Source organism: Haliotis rufescens, unplaced genomic scaffold, assembly GCF_023055435.1.
Source record: "Haliotis rufescens isolate VD_foot unplaced genomic scaffold, xgHalRufe1.0.p SCAF_1, whole genome shotgun sequence".
Classification (NCBI taxonomy): Eukaryota; Metazoa; Mollusca; class Gastropoda; order Lepetellida; family Haliotidae; genus Haliotis; species Haliotis rufescens.
In genome coordinates this window covers 93752323-93774497 of record NW_025963779.1, presented here as the reverse complement: position 1 = coordinate 93774497, position 22175 = coordinate 93752323, and the positions used below count along the sequence as shown (strand labels likewise).

The following is a 22175-nucleotide window of genomic DNA, read 5'->3' as shown; positions in this document are numbered from 1 at the left end:
GTGACATGGCACTATATAAGGCTATAGATCCGCCCTGGCATCAGTATTACAACATGATGGCCTATCTAAAGGTACCCACCCAGTACTGAATCGACTCATGAAGTCTTTTGCACTGGAAGACATTAAAACACCTCGTATATTTCCAAAATGGGATCTATCTATAGTATTGTCAGCATTGATGAAACCACCTTATGAACCTATGAGTAGTGCGACATTACTATTAGTTTCCAGGAAGACTGCCTTTCTCCTAGCCATGGCCACTGCGGCTCGTGTTTCAGAATTACACGCTATTGACATTTCCACTGTAACTCATACCCAAGATTTGGAAATCACTGTCGTTCAGATCACTTCCAGATTTTATTGCCAAAAACCAGTCGTCAACCTTTGGCCCACTCGGGCACAGGCAATATACAATACCAGCCTTAAGTAAAAGTGTGGACTATCCGGACAGATTACTTTGTCCCATAAGAGCCTTGAGATATTTCATTACAGCAACTCAACCCCACAGAAAGCAGAGAAAACGCCTTTTAATCTCTTAAGGTGATATGAGATCATAGAAGACATATATCGCAAAACGAGGTGATTGAATGACAACTGGAAGTGGCGTCACAGGTAATGTCATCACCGGAAGTGACGTCATAATATGTCTAAGTATCACATTTGTGGCTAAATATATTTATATTATATCCATAATATGACGTTTTTTCTCTATGTCTAGCCTTGAAAGTTAGGTTATTAGACATATCCCGTTTGGTCCCTTTTGAATACAATCCTTGTATTCCCACTTCACAAAGCCAAATATATAAGGGATGCTAGATACCAGATCCCACCTGTCCATCTGGTGTATACTGGCTATGGTGTAATAGAGGTAGGGTATTCACAAGAATTATCTAACAATAGTTATCATTGTGTATAATTCTAAGAATACTACCTCTATTACATCAGGAATTAATCCCTCCCACCTCCCCAAATATCTGCATCTAGTTGATGAGGATCATGGGTTGAAAGAAGTGAGGTGATTCCAGCCTTGCGCAATGGCGTCTCTGACAAGGGATAGGGTTTCCCTCACAACTATTAGATATGTTGGCAGTGAAGAGGACGTCTGTTGAAAATGTATTAAAAAATTGTAGTGTGGTTCTAAGCATAAACAGGAATTTATGGCTATGATGTAATAGAGGTAGTATTCTTAGAATTATACACAATGATAACTATTGTTAGATATTCCAGTTATCAAATATCTTGTGAAATCTCCTATACTCCAGTAATCAAATATCTTGTGGAATATCTCTTCTACTCTGGTTACAATATATCTTGTGGAATCTTTTCTACACTGGATACCATATATCTTGTGGAATCTCTTCTACTCTGGATACCATATATCTTGTGGAATCTCTTCTACTCTGGCTACCATATATCTTGTGGAATCTCTTCTACTCTGGATACCATATGTCTTGTGGAATCTCTTCTACTCTGGCTACCATATATCTTGTGGAATCTCTTCTACTCTGGATACCATATATCTTGTGGAATCCTCGACTGCCTGGTTACCATATATCTTGTGGAATCTCTTCTACTCTGGATACCATATGTCTGGAACCTCTTCTACTCTGGCTACCATATATCTTGTGGAATCTCTTCTACTCTGGATACCATATATCTTGTGGAATCCTTGACTGCCTGGTTACCATATATCTTGTGGAATCTCTTCTACTCTGGATACCATATGTCTGGAATCTCTTCTACTCTGGATACCATATATCTTGTTGAATCTCTTCTACTCTGGATACCATAAACTTGTGGAATCCTCGACTGCCTGGTTACCATATATCTTGTGGAATCTCTTCTACTCTGGATACCATATGTCTGGAATCTCTTCTACTCTGGCTACCATATATCTTGTGGAATCCTCGACTGCCTGGTTATCACATATCTTGTGGAATCTCCTATATTCCAGGAATCAAATATCTTGTGGAATCTCCTATATTCCCGTAATCAAATATCTTGTGGAATCTCCTATACTCTGGTTGTCACATATCTTGTGGAATCTCTTCTATTCTGGATACCATCTATCTTGTGGAATCTCTTCTACTCTGGATACCATATATCTTGTGGAATCTCTTCTACTCTGGATACCATATATCTTGTGGAATCTCTTCTACTCTCGATACGATATATCTTGTGGAATCTCTTCTACTCTGGCTACCATATATCTTGTGGAATCTCTTCTACTCTGGATACCATATATCTTGTGGATTCCTCGACTGCCTGGTTACCATATATCTTGTGGAATCTCTTCTACTCTGGATACCATATATCTTGTGGAATCTTCGACTGCCTGGTTACCATATATCTTGTGGAATCTCTTCTACTCTGGATACCATATGTCTGGAATCTCTTCTACTCTGGCTACCATTTATCTTGAGGAATCTCTTCTACTCTGGATACCATATATCTTGTGGAATCCTCGACTGCCTGGTTACCATATATCTTGTGGAATCTCTTCTACTCTGGATACCATATGTCTGGAATCTCTTCTACTCTGGATACCATATATCTTGTGGAATCTCTTCTACTCTGGATACCATATATCTTGTGGAATCTCTTCTACTCTGGATACCATATATCTTGTGGAATCTCTTCTACTCTGGATACCATATATCTTGTGGAATCTCTTCTACTCTGGATACGATATATCTTGTGGAATCTCTTCTACTCTGGCTACCATATATCTTGTTGAATCTCTTCTACTCTGGATACCATATATCTTGTGGAATCCTCGACTGCCTGGTTACCATATATCTTGTGGAATCTCTTCTACTCTGGATACCATATATCTTGTGGAATCCTCGACTGCCTGGTTACCATATATCTTGTGGAATCTCTTCTACTCTGGATACCATATGTCTGGAATCTCTTCTACTCTGGCTACCATTTATCTTGTGGAATCTCTTCTACTCTGGATACCATATATCTTGTGGAATCCTCGACTGCCTGGTTACCATATATCTTGTGGAATCTCTTCTACTCTGGATACCATATGTCTGGAATCTCTTCTACTCTGGATACCATATATCTTGTGGAATCCTCGACTGCCTGGTTATCACATATCTTGTGGAATCTCCTATATTCCCGTAATCAAATATCTTGTGGAATCTCCTATACTCTGGTTGTCACATATCTTGTGGAATCTCTTCTATTCTGGATACCATATATCTTGTGGAATCTCTTCTACTCTGGATACCATATATCTTGTGGAATCTCTTCTACTCTGGATACCATATATCTTGTGGAATCTCTTCTACTCTGGATACCATATATCTTGTGGAATCTCTTCTACTCTGGATACCATATATCTTGTGGAATCTCTTCTACTCTGGATACCATATATCTTGTGGAATCTCTTCTACTCTGGTTACCATATATCTTGTGGAATCTCTTCTACTCTGGATACCATATATCTTGTGGAATCTCTTCTACTCTGGTTACCATATATCTTGTGGAATCTCTTCTACTCTGGTTACCATATATCTTGTGGAATCTCTTCTACTCTGGATACCATATATTTTGTTGAATCTCTTCTTCTCTGGTTACCATATATCTTGTGGAATCTCTTCTACTCTGGATACCATATGTCTGGAATCTCTTCTACTCTGGCTACCATTTATCTTGTGGAATCTCTTCTACTCTGGATACCATATATCTTGTGGAATCCTCGACTGCCTGGTTACCATATATCTTGTGGAATCTCTTCTACTCTGGATACCATATGTCTGGAATCTCTTCTACTCTGGATACCATATATCTTGTGGAATCTCTTCTACTCTGGATACCATATATCTTGTGGAATCTCTTCTACTCTGGATACCATATATCTTGTGGAATCTCTTCTACTCTGGATACCATATATCTTGTGGAATCCTCGACTGCCTGGTTACCATATATCTTGTGGAATCTCTTCTACTCTGGATACCATATATCTTGTGGAATCCTCGACTGCCTGGTTACCATATATCTTGTGGAATCTCTTCTACTCTGGATACCATATGTCTGGAATCTCTTCTACTCTGGCTACCATTTATCTTGTGGAATCTCTTCTACTCTGGATACCATATATCTTGTGGAATCCTCGACTGCCTGGTTACCATATATCTTGTGGAATCTCTTCTACTCTGGATACCATATGTCTGGAATCTCTTCTACTCTGGCTACCATATATCTTGTGGAATCCTCGACTGCCTGGTTATCACATATCTTGTGGAATCTCCTATATTCCCATAATCAAATATCTTGTGGAATCTCCTATACTCTGGTTGTCACATATCTTGTGGAATCTCTTCTATTCTGGATACCATATATCTTGTGGAATCTCTTCTACTCTGGATACCATCTATCTTGTGGAATCTCTTCTACTCTGGATACCATATATCTTGTGGAATCTCTTCTACTCTGGATACCATATATCTTGTGGAATCTCTTCTACTCTGGATACCATATATCTTGTGGAATCTCTTCTACTCTGGTTACCATATATCTTGTGGAATCTCTTCTACTCTGGATACCATATATCTTGTGGAATCTCTTCTACTCTGGTTACCATATATCTTGTGGAATCTCTTTTACTCTGGTTACCATATATCTTGTGGAATCTCTTCTACTCTGGATACCATATATTTTGTTGAATCTCTTCTTCTCTGGCTATCATATATCTTGTGGAATCTCTTCTACTCTGGATACCATATATCTTGTTGAATCTCTTCTACTCTGGATACCATATATCTTGTGGAATCTCTTCTACTCTGGATACCATATATCTTGTGGAATCTCTTCTACTCTGGATACCATATATCTTGTGGAATCTCTTCTACTCTTGTTACCATATATCTTGTGGAATCTCTTCTACTCTGGCTATCATATATCTTGTGGAATCTCTTCTTCTCTGGCTACCATATATCTTGTGGAATCTCTTCTACTCTGGTTACCATATATCTTGTGGAATCTCTTCTACTCTGGCTATCATATATCTTGTGGAATCTCTTCTACTCTGGCTACCATATATCTTGTGGAATCTCTTCTACTCTGGATACCATATATCTTGTGGAATCTCTTCTACTCTGGTTACCATATATCTTGTGGAATCTCTTCTACTCTGGTTACCATATATCTTGTGGAATCTCTTCTACTCTGGTTACCATATATCTTGTGGAATCTCTTCTACTCTGGTTACCATATATCTTGTGGAATCTCTTCTACTCTGGATACCATATATCTTGTTGAATCTCTTCTACTCTGGCTATCATATATCTTGTGGAATCTCTTCTACTCTGGTTACCATATATCTTGTGGAATCTCTTCCACTCTGGATACCATATATCTTGTGGAATCTCTTCTACTCTGGTTACCATATATCTTGTGGAATCTCTTCTACTCTGGCTATCATATATCTTGTGGAATCTCTTCTTCTCTGGCTACCATATATCTTGTGGAATCTCTTCTACTCTGGTTACCATATATCTTGTTGAATCTCTTCTACTCTGGCTATCATATATCTTGTGGAATCTCTTCTACTCTGGCTACCATATATCTTGTGGAATCTCTTCTACTCTGGATACCATATATCTTGTGGAATCTCTTCTACTCTGGTTACCATATATCTTGTGGAATCTCTTCTACTCTGGATACCATATATCTTGTGGAAACTCTTCTACTCTGGATACCATATATCTTGTTGAATCTCTTCTACTCTGGATACCATATATCTTGTGGAATCTCTTCTACTCTGGTTACCATATATCTTGTGGCATCTCTTCTACTCTGGATACCATATATCTTGTGGAATCTCTTCTACTCTGGATACCATATATCTTGTTGAATCTCTTCTACTCTGGCTATCATATATCTTGTGGAATCTCTTCTACTCTGGATACCATATATCTTGTTGAATCTCTTCTACTCTGGCTATCATATATCTTGTGGAATCTCTTCTACTCTGGATACCATATATCTTGTGGAATCTCTTCTACTCTGGATACCATATATTTTGTTGAATCTCTTCTTCTCTGGCTATCATATATCTTGTGGAATCTCTTCTACTCTGGATACCATATATCTTGTTGAATCTCTTCTACTCTGGCTATCATATATCTTGTGGAATCTCTTCTACTCTGGATACCATATATCTTGTGGAATCTCTTCTACTCTGGATACCATATATCTTGTGGAATCTCTTCTACCCTGGTTACCATATATCTTGTGGAATCTCTTCTACTCTGGTTACCATCTATCTTGTGGAATCTCTTCTACTCTGGTTACCATATATCTTGTGGAATCTCTTCTACTCTGGTTACCATATATCTTGTGGAATCTCTTCTACTCTGGATACCATATATCTTGTTGAATCTCTTCTACTCTGGTTACCATATATCTTGTGGAATCTCTTCTACTCTGGCTATCATATATCTTGTGGAATCTCTTCTACTCTGGTTACCATATATCTTGTGGAATCTCTTCTACTCTGGATACCATATATCTTGTGGAATCTCTTCTACTCTGGCTATCATATATCTTGTTGAATCTCTTCTACTCTGGCTATCATATATCTTGTGGAATCTCTTCTACTCTGGATACCATATATCTTGTGGAATCTCTTCTACTCTGGTTACCATATGTCTTGTGGAATCTCTTCTACTCTGGCTATCAAATATCTTGTGGAATCCCGGACTGTCCGGTTATCGTAAGTCTTATGGAATCTCTTCTACTCTGGTTATCAAATATCTTGTGGAATCCTTGAATGCCCGGTTATCATATATCTTGTGGAATCTCTTCTACTCTGGATACCATATATCTTGTGGAATCTCTTCTACTCTGGATACCATATATCTTGTGGAATCTCTTCTACTCTGGTTACCATATATCTTGTGGCATATCTTCTACTCTGGATACCATATATCTTGTGGAATCTCTTCTACTCTGGTTACCATATATCTTGTGGAATCTCTTCTACTCTGGTTACCATATATCTTGTGGAATCTCTTCTACTCTGGATACCATATATTTTGTTGAATCTCTTCTTCTCTGGCTACCATATATCTTGTTGATGGAATGACAATCCGGTCGTCATATATGTTATGATCTCCCAGAAAACTTTGGAATATGGGGAATCTATGGTTGTCAGGTGATTATGGAGAACAGGGGACTGTTGGTCGTCAGATAAATACTACCGTATTTTCTTGAGTATAGTGCGCACCCATGCATAATGCACACACCCCTCTAGTGGATTCAGTATTTTGGAGAAGAAAAAAAATTTGCTTATCAATGCAGAAAAAAATGACACCGTACCCCTTCAGCGAAGTCCGGTAAACGAAGGGGGGATGAGAAACTTGGTCAGTACAAATTCGAAATTTGAGATAAAAAATCACCAGACATGTTGATTTACCGTTTAAATTGTATTTTGTGTTCTGCTAGGCATTGTTTTCCATCCAGGGATTAAGATTACCTCGGTATTTTCTCGTAAACTAAGCCGGAAAAAGCAATCAGCTGTACACACGTTTTCTTCGAATCTACCGGTGATTCGGTCAAGACACACCCAATGATATAATTTACACGATTTTAATGCTAGAATCGGCAAAAATATCTGAAACTATTTTTTTTATCAGGAATAATATATCCAATATCTAGTTAATTTAGTTGCAGCTTTTACTAAACATATTAAAAATAATAATAACCCTAAGCTAAGCAGCTGATTGCTATTGCCGGTTATTATTTTTCACATTGAACCAGTCTGACCAGTCTGACCAGTCACCGTCAAGGCACCCACGCACGTATTCGCGTGATCGCGAGAACTGAGTGTTGACATAGAGTCGTCAAACTATAACAAATATAACTTTTAACGAGTCAAAGTATGGCATTTATGATACATTTATCCATTCTCTGTCAACTAAAGTTCGTTTCAAGGCGTCAATAGCGGTAATCTGACCGTGGTTGACATTAATAATGCTGAGTTGTGTGATCTTCCGATCGCTTCACACAAGATTTTGCCGAAATTAATTAAAACAATATTGAATAAAATTAATGAAATAAGTTACAAACATAAGTCCAGATTTACAAAGAACACTTTTTATAGCCATACAGTGTAATTACATGATTAATTTGCATACAAGTGTGCACTTTACTCATTAAATACGGTAACATGAATTCATTTATAAATTTACACCAGAAGTGCGAGTTTTCTTAACAACTTCCCCCGCAAAGTGCAATCCTGTTTTTGTCTGGCCCAGTAAGAATGATGATCGATGAGAGGCAGAATGTGAAGTCCCTGTTGAATTATCCAGTTTGAACAGGAGACACATATTTAAATTTGAGTAACACATGAAATTTGTTTTTTTTGTCAGCCAAGATGCCAACCTTTACGGTTGAGGTGGAATATTGAATCAATATGCCAAAATAACATATACAGTGTGCAAGCCGGCATCAGGCATGACAGGCAAAATATACATAGAGTGCCGGACCACTCATTTTCAAAAGAAAAAATCGGCACACAAGTTTGTTTAAATTCAGTACAAGTCCTTTAAGTATTAAGTTAAAGGGGTACTGATCTAACGCAATTCTCCGGGCTGGTTGTTGCCATTGTTATTGTTTTTTCCCCCGTGAGTACCCGGGTGTTACGCAACGCAACTGAGCGTGACCAGAGACTGGGCTACCGTCTGCAAGAACAGTTAAATAAACTTGGAGGCTGGAGGCAATATTTGTTTTACGCATTTTTGCATAAACACTGATTGGTTAACTGTGATCTATAAAGATTTCGACAAAGGGCTCATGTTAATTACTTTCTTCAGCCTAAACAAACAGACAAAAAGAACGGCGGAGCTCATCAGATGTTGTCATTTGGAAATACCCCAGATGGTTATAGTTTAATACTAAAAAAAAGTATCCATGCAGTGAAAACATTTTCGGATTTCGGATTGCGTCGATAATACGATTACTACTCCCTTGTTGTCATCCACGTTTTCTCGTATAACCCTACACTTGTGTATTTGTCGTCATTCACTTGATGCTCAGTTAATGAATTTATTACAGGTACAATTAGTGGTAGCACCACTTAGATTACCTGACAAAGGTTTCCATTTGGCATTTATTGTGTCTTGGGTAATTATTCAATCTAAATCCAGGTTTGAAGTGAGGTGAAATGCATGTTATGTAATATGCACGTGGCAGCCAAGCAAGAGATGAATGTTCAGTTGATTTACTTTTTTTGGTAAATCAACGGATCGTTCCTAGTCATCAAAGGATTAACAGAAAATACGTTGATTGATTAATCACTGTTATATTGCACAGTGGATATGTCAAAAGTGAGTGTTTACATGTCTAGGTTTACTAAAACAAAGGAAATACACTCATATCATGGCGTGAAGTGCCGATGTGAAAACAACATACTTTGTTCAAAGGGTTAACTGATAATACGTTGATTGATTGATCATTGTTATCTATCACTCAATGGACTTTTAGGAACCGTGGACGTTATGAAAATAGTTGTCACGTGGGCTTTCTCAGCCGACCATTGAGACTTGACACCTATGTAAAACACCTGAAACAATCCAAGTGATCAGTTGAGAAACGAACACGGGTTATAATATCCCGAAACGATATATATCTTTTAAAACATTTGATTGTTAAAGCGACACGTGACATTGAATTAGTTTAATTTCTTTGTACAGCTGCAGACGAGTGGGATATTGTTCCTGGATATTCACGGATACATTCCCCGAACAAGGAAGCTGCCTAAAATTTATACACATAAATTTGGTAGGTTGTAATTATGGTATTTGCATTTTGTTTTCCTTCATTTGAACCGATAATTCGTTCTTGTTTCTCTACGTCTTGGTTGGGAAATTCTTCAATGCGCAATAGACGTTGTTTTCACAGGCCTTTTCCTTTGTAAGGGTATATATATTACCCTCAATTTGTGAAATGTGATTCTCTCAGGCAATTTATAAAATGTGTAAATATTTCAGTCATTTTGACTAAAAAATCTGTCCAGATTGATTAAGACTATCAAAAGGGCCTACAAACATCACAACAGATTATTATGTAGGATTAGAAGCCAAACAACATAGAAATGTACTTTTCAACGTAACATTTTCAGTCTCTTGGTGATGACATTAAACATCAACATGTTTGGAATTTGTTATCATAATAATAGAGAGATTGAAATGTTTTTCAGTCAATTTGTAAAATAACTGAATATTTAGATGTTTAATAAATATGTTACACATTTTTACAGTAAAATAATATGCACACTATAAAAAAAGCAATACTCAGGTGTAATATTTACTTTATGTTGCAAATCAAAATATTGTAAACGAAAATCGCAAAATTACCAAGCAAGTGACTTATCAAAACTTCGTCACCATTAACGATGCTACCCACAAAGATACCTACATTTCCTTATTATCTCGAAAACTGTATTTCATTTTGTTGATCAATGTGACCATACGCCCTTATTACTACCGGTATCCATAAAAGTGACTAATGCGCTTACGAATGGCGCAGCAGAGGTCGCGAACTAGTCTAGATTTCTGCTATACATCCGGGTACTCACTGGGAAAAAACAATAACAAAGGCAACAACCAGTCCCGGGGAATTGCGTTAGATCAGTGCCCCTTTAAGCTTAATGTGTTATTAATTGTAGAAATTAACCTCTTTGGTCCATCCCATTAATGTTTTACTCTGATACCCATCCACTTGACTTCCTGAAGACCCCCCTACACAAGGTCGCATTCTGAACCGTGCGCAAACTTTGTCACTCAGTCTAAATAACGGATCTATGGATTCTTTGACCAAACTAATGACAGGTCTATAAATTGATTCAGCCTCATTTCTTTTCCGCCTTGATTTGGGAATTTCGTTTGCAATTTTAACATGTATAGTATTTGAATTTACACCTGTTATATACTTGTTTCAGATTGGCAAAATTCTTTCAACAATTACCTTGTTTTCCTAATCAACAGTGCCTATGAAATTTTACCAAAAGAATGCCAGTTATTTAGATAGGTTGTTGATCTTACTACAGGTTTTGTACCATGTGAACCTAATTACGAAGTAGTTAATAATCACTTGTTTTTTTGTGATGGCAATAATTACAGATGTTGATCTTTGAGTGATAAAATGAAATTAAAAAGTTATTTATATTTATGAAAAACATACTTAATCAGGCTGTAATTGATCTTTATTGTTTTTACAATTTATATTCTTAGACTCAGTTATCCAGATATTCATTATTCACCCACATCCAGGGTGAGCATCTCTCTTTTAGTGCTATGTGACATTAAACAAGAACTGAATACTATCCTCTAAACGTGTAGTTTCTTCACACTGTTTCTGATATATCCTGACTAAAATATCCAACACCTGTACTCATTTAAAACATGAGTTTCAGTGTATTTGACCACATTGCTGTAGTTGTTTAATATACAGTCTTTGAATAACGAATCTGCAGCTGGCCTCTTTTTCATTACTCGAACGAACCCGCTGCTAACCTCAGCCTGCCCCCATGGCTCTCCTCATGAATCTGTTCTACTGCATGAGATCCTTTAAACAATAAGAACCCATGTCATTATCAGGGAATATATTTCTTTTATCCAACAGTGTTCTTAATAAGCATTGTGATTTGGTTCCTTACTTTAGTTTTCTGAATTTCAATATTTTTTTTCAAAGATGTACAGTCAAGTCCCGTTAGAACATCGTTGGTTGCATATGATTATGTCGGAGTAACGAGAATGTCAGATAAACGAAATTAAGTAGTATCAACGTTCGTGATTGAAAATCGGACAACTACACCATAGGTAACGATACAAACAAGTAATAAAAAATGAAAAATGAAATATTCATATTGTTATATTACATTGTTAGCGGAATATGTTTTCTCATCATGCAAACTCTAAAGCTTAGCACAAAATAACTGTTACAGACTGTATGACTTATTCAAAATAATTTAAAAAGGATAGACTGGAATGGAAGTCGCCAGTTTGAAACTGGTACCGCAAAGCTTGAGAAAGCTACTTTCTTAGTGGCTAACGTTGACTTCCTGTTAGTCATTTCATTGGTCGGTCATAGTTTGCTAAAGGTTGTTATGTTGTGACCTGTAATGGGATGTAGCGAGAACTTGTATCTGATTTTAATAAGAATGAGGTAATCTAATCATGTGATTAATCCTGTATTTAAAGCATTAATTGTTTATTGTTAAGCAAGTTTATCTCTGCATCGGTTGTAATATGCAGCTACCAGCCGATTTGTCTCGCATCAAAACACTGGCTGTGTACTCGTGGGCAGATGACCACGGAGTACGCTGATCACTGTGTCGGATTAACGAGACTGATCAATGAGTGATTTCGGTAATTCGTTGCAAATTTGGTGTGTCGGAGTCGGAGTGCAAGACTGTGGGATTAACGGGTCTAAATAGCACTGATTTAATCAGTTCCTATCATTAGTGTTGGATAAAGCCGATTGTCGGATTAACGAGTGTCGGATTAACGAGACTTGACCGTATTTGTAACTGAAAGAAACTATATCTTTTTTTCACAGCAAACTTATTTAAAATATTTGTATGCTATTAGGAAATATTTCAGTTTTTCCTTAATTTAAAAAGTTTCTTTGGTCACTATTTGAAGAAAAATATTCTTGAATATTGCATATGTGCAGTGATGTCAAAGGTAGGATTTTCCAATTTTGCACCTACTTTGAGTTTTATTGCCCTTAGCAGCATCTTCACTTTGGTGACACCAACTATTACGTTGTGAGGGTTTAATCAAGGTCAAAATTCATAATATTGCAAAAAATGCAACATACATGTAAGGAAACACTGCAAATTTCAATTATGCAAAATGTCAATACATTTTGAAACAATTGATGTCCGATTGATAATCATTAATGGGTTTTCTAAATGTGGAGCCGAGAAAAATGGGGATATGTGAAAGTCAAAGTTCATAACTGGACTAAACATTAAAAAGAAATTTGTTTTTAACATATTGGTGTATTTTCCGGACAATAGTGTGCACCCCTCTACATACCAGGTGTGCAGTATTTTGGAAGTATTATGTGCAGTATAAAACTACACGTGTCTGTTCAGGTGAACAAACATGTAATGACAAACTTGGTCAATAAAATTATGAAATTTGTGATAAAACATCAGCAGACATGATCATATTCCATGTACATTGTATCTCTTGTTCTGCTAGACATTGTTTCATACGAGGAGATTAAGCCGAAAATAGCAATCAGCCGTACACCCATTTTCTCCTACATCTACCTGTGATTCAAGAAATACTATTAAAATAACTTGAAAGAATTTTGAAGCAATGATCAGTAGAAATTGTATCTAAAACAATTATTTTAGCAGGAATAAAATATTTCAGTATCATGTGATTTCAGTTGCAGTTTTTACTCTAGACATTTAAAACAATAATAATTATAAGCATTGCACTTTGGTACAGCTGATTGCTTTTGCTGGATATTTTTAACAGCTTGACCAGTCACAGTTCCCGTGGTCCTGCTTTTTTTATTGCAAAGTGAGTGAGTATGGTTTTACTCTACTTTTAGCAATATTCCAGCAATTTTGCGGCAGAGACACAAGAAGTGGGCTTCACACATTGTACCCATGTGGGAAATCGAACTCAGGTTTTGGCAGGACGAGCGAACACTTTAACCACTAGGCTACCCCAACGCCCCTTTGATTGCAATGACATTATGCCACCATGGCAACCTTGTTTAAAATCGGATTGGACTTCTGTGAGCAGCTTTTAGAGACAAAATGGCTTGGTCATTCATACACAGTGTCAGGCCTTGTTGTTTTAGGAGATGTTGAAAATATAGTGAAAATATGAAAAACACAAGAGAAAGGGGTACGTTAAAGTCAAAGCTCATAAGTGGATCAAAAATCTTAATATGCCAAAAACATATTAAAATTCTAAAAACATACTTGTTGCCTATCCAGTTTCATAATGATACATGCAGAAATGGCTGAGTTATGGCCAAAAATGACATTTCAATATGTCCACCTTTGGCAGGACTGTTTAACATCTTACTGGAACTCTGTGAAGTGCATTTAGAGACACCACAGCTGGGATCAGTCCTACAGAGTTTCAGCTGCATAGACCTTTTAATTTCAGTGGAGATGTCACAAATGTAACAGACAGACAATTGGCCATGACTTTAAGTCTTGTAGACTAAAAAAAAGCAGGCACATATACCTTAACAATTATGGCAACACATGAATGAATAATGACAACCTGTCTTGTTTTGTTCAGAAAGACTTGTTTAACCTGTTTCATATTCAGGCTTTAAAATATGTCTGTATGCTGCTTGACTTATATACTAGTAAACGCAATCCTATCTCTGATGCTAGTCAGATTCATCGCAGCTATTTTGAAAGAACTAATCCAAAGAACAGCTTCTGTAAGCTGCAACAAGCATCCCTGGTGCAGATGTTGTGGAGAGGGAGGCGTACATAACTATGACAATGTTCGATGATCGCCAAGTAACAGCTGTGGAGGTGAACTGAGCTAACAATCAGTGTAGTAGTTCACCTATATTGTGTGGAGGTGAACTGAGCTAACAATCAGTGTAGTAGTTCACCTATATTGTGTGGAGGTGAACTGAGCTAACAATCAGTGTAGTAGTTCACCTATATTGTGTGGAGGTCAACTGAGCTAACAATCAGTGTAGTAGTTCACCTATATTGTGTGGAGGTCAACTGAGCTAACAATCAGTGTAGTAGTTCACCTATATTGTGTGGAGGTGAACTGAGCTAACAATCAGTGTAGTAGTTCACCTATATTGTGTGGAGGTGAACTGAGCTAACAATCAGTGTAGTAGTTCACCTATATTGTGTGGAGGTGAACTGAGCTAACAATCAGTGTAGTAGTTCACCTATATTGTGTGGAGGTCAACTGGGCTAACAATCAGTGTAGTAGTTCACCTATATTGTGTGGAGGTCAACTGAGCTAACAATCAGTGTAGTAGTTCACCTATATTGTGTGGAGGTCAACTGAGCTAACAATCAGTGTAGTAGTTCACCTATATTGTGTGGAGGTGAACTGAGCTAACAATCAGTGTAGTAGTTCACCTATATTGTGTGGAGGTCAACTGAGCTAACAATCAGTGTAGTAGTTCACCTATATTGTGTGGAGGTCAACTGAGCTAACAATCAGTGTAGTAGTTCACCTATATTGTGTGGAGGTGAACTGAGCTAACAATCAGTGTAGTAGTTCACCTATATTGTGTGGAGGTGAACTGAGCTAACAATCAGTGTAGTAGTTCCCCTATATTGTGTGGAGGTGAACTGAGCTAACAATCAGTGTAGTAGTTCCCCTATATTGTGTGGAGGTGAACTGAGCTAACAATCAGTGTAGTAGTTCACCTATATTGTGTGGAGGTCAACTGAGCTAACAATCAGTGTAGTAGTTCACCTATATTGTGTGGAGGTCAACTGGGGCTAACAATCAGTGTAGTAGTTCACCTATATTGTGTGGAGGTGAACTGAGCTAACAATCAGTGTAGTAGTTCCCCTATATTGTGTGGAGGTCAACTGAGCTAACAATCAGTGTAGTAGTTCACCTATATTGTGTGGAGGTCAACTGAGCTAACAATCAGTGTAGTAGTTCACCTATATTGTGTGGAGGTCAACTGGGGCTAACAATCAGTGTAGTAGTTCACCTATATTGTGTGGAGGTGAACTGAGCTAACAATCAGTGTAGTAGTTCCCCTATATTGTGTGGAGGTCAACTGAGCTAACAATCAGTGTAGTAGTTCACCTATATTGTGTGGAGGTGAACTGAGCTAACAATCAGTGTAGTAGTTCACCTATATTGTGTGGAGGTCAACTGGGGCTAACAATCAGTGTAGTAGTTCACCTATATTGTGTGGAGGTCAACTGAGCTAACAATCAGTGTAGTAGTTCACCTATATTGTGTGGAGGTCAACTGGGGCTAACAATCAGTGTAGTAGTTCACCTATATTGTGTGGAGGTGAACTGAGCTAACAATCAGTGTAGTAGTTCACCTATATTGTGTGGAGGTCAACTGAGCTAACAATCAGTGTAGTAGTTCACCTATATTGTGTGGAGGTGAACTGAGCTAACAATCAGTGTAGTAGTTCACCTATATTGTGTGGAGGTGAACTGAGCTAACAATCAGTGTAGTAGTTCACCTATATTGTGTGGAGGTCAACTGGGGCTAACAATCAGTGTAGTAGTTCACCTATATTGTGTGGAGGTGAACTGAGCTAACAATCAGTGTAGTAGTTCACCTATATTGTGTGGAGGTGAACTGAGCTAACAATCAGTGTAGTAGTTCCCCTATATTGTGTGGAGGTGAACTGAGCTAACAATCAGTGTAGTAGTTCACCTATATTGTGTGGAGGTGAACTGAGCTAACAATCAGTGTAGTAGTTCACCTATATTGTGTGGAGGTCAACTGGGGCTAACAATCAGTGTAGTAGTTTTTACCTATATTGTGTGGAGGTGAACTGAGCTAACAATCAGTGTAGTAGTTCCCCTATATTGTCTACATACCTGGATCTGTGATGGGAGGACCTGAAACAGTAGATAAACACACTCAGTGGGAGGGGAAGATGTATAACATGCATCAGGATGTTGTTGTTGTTATGGACAACTATATATATACACAACATATATATGGGATCACACGAGGATGATGAGGAGCAGTTCATGGAGTTGTGACAGTCACTGATTCCGGCGTCAATTTACACAAGAAAATACTACAAAGGGTATGTCAACATGATGCATCGCCATTTGACGTACAAGAATGAGGTGAAATTGCTGCTTTTTTATCAGTGGTAACCATGTTGAGACACTAAATGATAGTGGTGGAGAAAGTAAAAGACAAGATCAGATTGGTGACTCACCCAAACATGCTTCTAATAAACATGTCAATTAGCGTGATTTCAAGGCTATCAAATTTGCATTGACAAGCTTGGGATGTAGAAATGTGGCATGGTTGTGGTAGACGTGAAAAAGATCAGCAGAAAGAACTCACAGCATAATAGATTCAGATCCTCAACCATGCTGAGTTCAGGCCCGACACCCACTAACTGTGAGCAAACCATGCACTAGCAGGGTACAAGTGTTGTCCCCTTATGATGATGACTGTACAGCCATATAGCATGAGGGTTAGGGTTAGGGTTAGGGTTATAGCATGATAGAAGAATACAACAGTTGTCCAACTATCACTGGCATCAAGATGATTGTACACAATTATAACATGAGGGTTAGGGTTAGTTTCAGGGTTACAGCATGATAGAAGAATACAACAGTTGTCTCACTATCACTGGCATCAAGATGATTGTACACAATTATAACATGAGGGTTAGGGTTAGGGTTACAGCATGATAGAAGAATACAACAGTTGTCCCACTATCACTGGCATCAAGATGACTGTACACAATTATAACATGAGGGTTAGGGTTAGGGTTAGGGTTAGCTTCAGGGTTACAGCATGATAGAAGGATACAACAGTTGTCCCACTATCACTGGCATCAAGATGACTGTACAGAATTATAGCATGAGGGTTAGGGTTAGGGTAAGGGTGAGTTTCAGGGTTACAGCATGATAGAAGAATACAACAGTTGTCCCACTATCACTGGCATCAAGATGACTGTACAGAATTATAACATGAGGGTTAGGGTTAGGGTTAGGGTTACAGCATGATAGAAGAAAACAACAGTTGTCCCACTATCACTGGCATCAAGATGACTGTACAGAATTATAACATGAGGGTTAGGGTTAGGGTTAGGGTTACAGCATGATAGAAGAATACAACAGTTGTCCCACTATCACCGGCATCAAGATGACTGTACAGAATTATAGTATGAGGGTTAGGGTTAGGGTTAGGGTTAGGGTTAGCTTCAGGGTTACAGCATGATAGAAGGATACAACAGTTGTCCCACTATCACTGGCATCGAGATGACTGTACAGATTTATAGCATGAGGGTTAGGGTTAGGGTTAGGGTTACAGCATGATAGAAGAATACAACAGTTGTCCCACTATCACTGGCATCAAGATGATTGTACACAATTATAGCATGAGGGTTAGGGTTAGTTTTAGGGTTACAGCATGATAGAAGAATACAACAGTTGTCCCACTATCACTGGCTTCAAGATGATTGTACACAATTATAACATGAGGGTTAGGGTTAGTTTCAGGGTTACAGCATGATAGAAGAATACAACAGTTGTCTCACTATCACTGGCATCAAGATGATTGTACACAATTATAACATGAGGGTTAGGGTTAGGGTTACAGCATGATAGAAGAATACAACAGTTGTCCCACTATCACTGGCATCAAGATGACTGTACAGAATTATAACATCAGGGTTAGGGTTAGGGTTACAGCATGATAGAAGAATACAACAGTTGTCCCACTATCACTGGCATCAAGATGACTGTACACAATTATAACATGAGGGTTAGGGTTAGGGTTAGGGTTAGCTTCAGGGTTACAGCATGATAGAAGGATACAACAGTTGTCCCACTATCACTGGCATCAAGATGACTGTACAGAATTATAGCATGAGGGTTAGGGTTAGGGTAAGGGTGAGTTTCAGGGTTACAGCATGATAGAAGAATACAACAGTTGTCCCACTATCACTGGCATCGAGATGACTGTACAGAATTGTGGCATGTGGGTTAGGGTTAGGGTTAGGGTTACAGCATGATAGAAGAATACAACAGTTGTCCCACTATCACCGGCATCAAGATGACTGTACAGAATTATAGTATGAGGGTTAGGGTTAGGGTTAGGGTTAGGGTTAGCTTCAGGGTTACAGCATGATAGAAGGATACAACAGTTGTCCCACTATCACTGGCATCGAGATGACTGTACAGATTTATAGCATGAGGGTTAGGGTTAGGGTTAGGGTTACAGCATGATAGAAGAATACAACAGTTGTCCCACTATCACTGGCATCAAGATGACTGTACAGAATTATAACATCAGGGTTAGGGTTAGGGTTACAGCATGATAGAAGAATACAACAGTTGTCCAACTATCACTGGCATCAAGATGACTGTACACAATTATAGCATGAGGGTTAGGGTTAGTTTTAGGGTTACAGCATGACAGAAGGATACAACAGTTGTCCCACTATCACTGGCATCAAGATGACTGTACAGAATTATAGCATGAGGGTTAGGGTTAGTTTTAGGGTTACAGCATGATAGAAGAATACAACAGTTGTCCCACTATCACTGTCATCAAGATGACTGTACAGAATTATAACATCAGGGTTAGGGTAAGGGTTACAGCATGATAGAAGAATACAACAGTTGTCCAACTATCACTGGCATCAAGATGACTGTACAGAATTATAGCATGAGGGTAAGGGTTAGTTTTAGGGTTACAGCATGATAGAAGAATACAACAGTTGTCCCACTATCACTGGCATCGAGATGACTGTACACAATTATAGCATGAGGGTTAGGGTTAGTTTTAGGGTTACAGCATGATAGAAGGATACAACAGTTGTCCCACTATCACTGGCATCAAGATGACTGTACACAATTATAGCATGAGGGTTAGGGTTAGTTTTAGGGTTACAGCATGACAGAAGGATACAACAGTTGTCCCACTATCACTGGCATCGAGATGACTGTACAGATTTATAGCATGAGGGTTAGGGTTAGGGTTAGGGTTACAGCATGATAGAAGGATACAACAGTTGTCCCACTATCACTGGCATCAAGATGACTGTACAGAATTATAACATCAAGGTTAGGGTAATGGTTACAGCATGATAGAAGAATACAACAGTTGTCCAACTATCACTGGCATCAAGATGACTGTACAGAATTATAACATCAGGGTTAGGGTTAGGGTTACAGCATGATAGAAGAATACAACAGTTGTCCCACTATCACTGGCATCAAGATGACTGTACACAATTATAACATGAGGGTTAGGGTTAGGGTTAGGGTTAGCTTCAGGGTTACAGCATGATAGAAGGATACAACAGTTGTCCCACTATCACTGGCATCAAGATGACTGTACAGAATTATAGCATGAGGGTTAGGGTTAGGGTAAGGGTGAGTTTCAGGGTTACAGCATGATAGAAGAATACAACAGTTGTCCCACTATCACTGGCATCGAGATGACTGTACAGAATTGTGGCATGTGGGTTAGGGTTAGGGTTAGGGTTACAGCATGATAGAAGAATACAACAGTTGTCCCACTATCACCGGCATCAAGATGACTGTACAGAATTATAGTATGAGGGTTAGGGTTAGGGTTAGGGTTAGGGTTAGCTTCAGGGTTACAGCATGATAGAAGGATACAACAGTTGTCCCACTATCACTGGCATCGAGATGACTGTACAGATTGATAGCATGAGGGTTAGGGTTAGGGTTAGGGTTACAGCATGATAGAAGAATACAACAGTTGTCCCACTATCACTGGCATCAAGATGACTGTACAGAATTATAACATCAGGGTTAGGGTTAGGGTTACAGCATGATAGAAGAATACAACAGTTGTCCAACTATCACTGGCATCAAGATGACTGTACACAATTATAGCATGAGGGTTAGGGTTAGTTTTAGGGTTACAGCATGACAGAAGGATACAACAGTTGTCCCACTATCACTGGCATCAAGATGACTGTACAGAATTATAGCATGAGGGTTAGGGTTAGTTTTAGGGTTACAGCATGATAGAAGAATACAACAGTTGTCCCACTATCACTGTCATCAAGATGACTGTACAGAATTATAACATCAGGGTTAGGGTAAGGGTTACAGCATGATAGAAGAATACAACAGTTGTCCCACTATCACTGGCATCGAGATGACTGTACACAATTATAGCATGAGGGTTAGGGTTAGTTTTAGGGTTACAGCATGATAGAAGGATACAACAGTTGTCCCACTATCACTGGCATCAAGATGACTGTACACAATTATAGCATGAGGGTTAGGGTTAGTTTTAGGGTTACAGCATGACAGAAGGATACAACAGTTGTCCCACTATCACTGGCATCGAGATGACTGTACAGAATTATAGCATGAGGGTTAGGGTTAGGGTTAGGGTTACAGCATGATAGAAGGATACAACAGTTGTCCCACTATCACTGGCATCAAGATGACTGTACAGAATTATAACATCAAGGTTAGGGTAATGGTTACAGCATGATAGAAGAATACAACAGTTGTCCAACTATCACTGGCATCAAGATGACTGTACAGAATTATAACATCAGGGTTAGGGTTAGGGTTACAGCATGATAGAAGAATACAACAGTTGTCCCACTATCACTGGCATCAAGATGACTGTACAGAATTATAACATGAGGGTTAGGGTTAGGGTTAGGGTTAGCTTCAGGGTTACAGCATGATAGAAGGATACAACAGTTGTCCCACTATCACTGGCATCAAGATGACTGTACAGAATTATAGTATGAGGGTTAGGGTTAGGGTAAGGGTGAGTTTCAGGGTTACAGCATGATAGAAGAATACAACAGTTGTCCCACTATCACTGGCATCGAGATGACTGTACAGAATTGTGGCATGTGGGTTAGGGTTAGGGTTAGGGTTACAGCATGATAGAAGAATACAACAGTTGTCCCACTATCACCGGCATCAAGATGACTGTACAGAATTATAGTATGAAGGTTAGGGTTAGGGTTAGGGTAAGGGTTAGCTTCAGGGTTACAGCATGATAGAAGGATACAACAGTTGTCCCACTATCACTGGCATCGAGATGACTGTACAGATTTATAGCATGAGGGTTAGGGTTAGGGTTAGGGTTACAGCATGATAGAAGAATACAACAGTTGTCCCACTATCACTGGCATCAAGATGACTGTACAGAATTATAACATCAGGGTTAGGGTTAGGGTTACAGCATGATAGAAGAATACAACAGTTGTCCAACTATCACTGGCATCAAGATGACTGTACACAATTATAGCATGAGGGTTAGGGTTAGTTTTAGGGTTACAGCATGACAGAAGGATACAACAGTTGTCCCACTATCACTGGCATCAAGATGACTGTACAGAATTATAACATGAGGGTTAGGGTTAGTTTTAGGGTTACAGCATGATAGAAGAATACAACAGTTGTCCCACTATCACTGGCATCAAGATGACTGTACAGAATTATAACATCAGGG

The 22175-nt window shown here is 38.5% G+C and overlaps 1 protein-coding gene across 2 annotated transcripts in view; it reads right to left on the bottom strand.

Moving 5' to 3' along the window:
- LOC124124605 (hemicentin-2-like) overlaps nt 1–22175 on the bottom strand; it is a 368103-nt gene that overhangs the window by 44832 nt on the left and 301096 nt on the right. For both annotated transcript variants that reach the window (XM_048403772.1, XM_048403774.1), the window contains exon 6: nt 16562–16582. In XM_048403772.1, coding sequence (XP_048259729.1) covers nt 16562–16582 — 21 coding nt within the window. The remainder of the gene's footprint in view (nt 1–16561; nt 16583–22175) is intronic.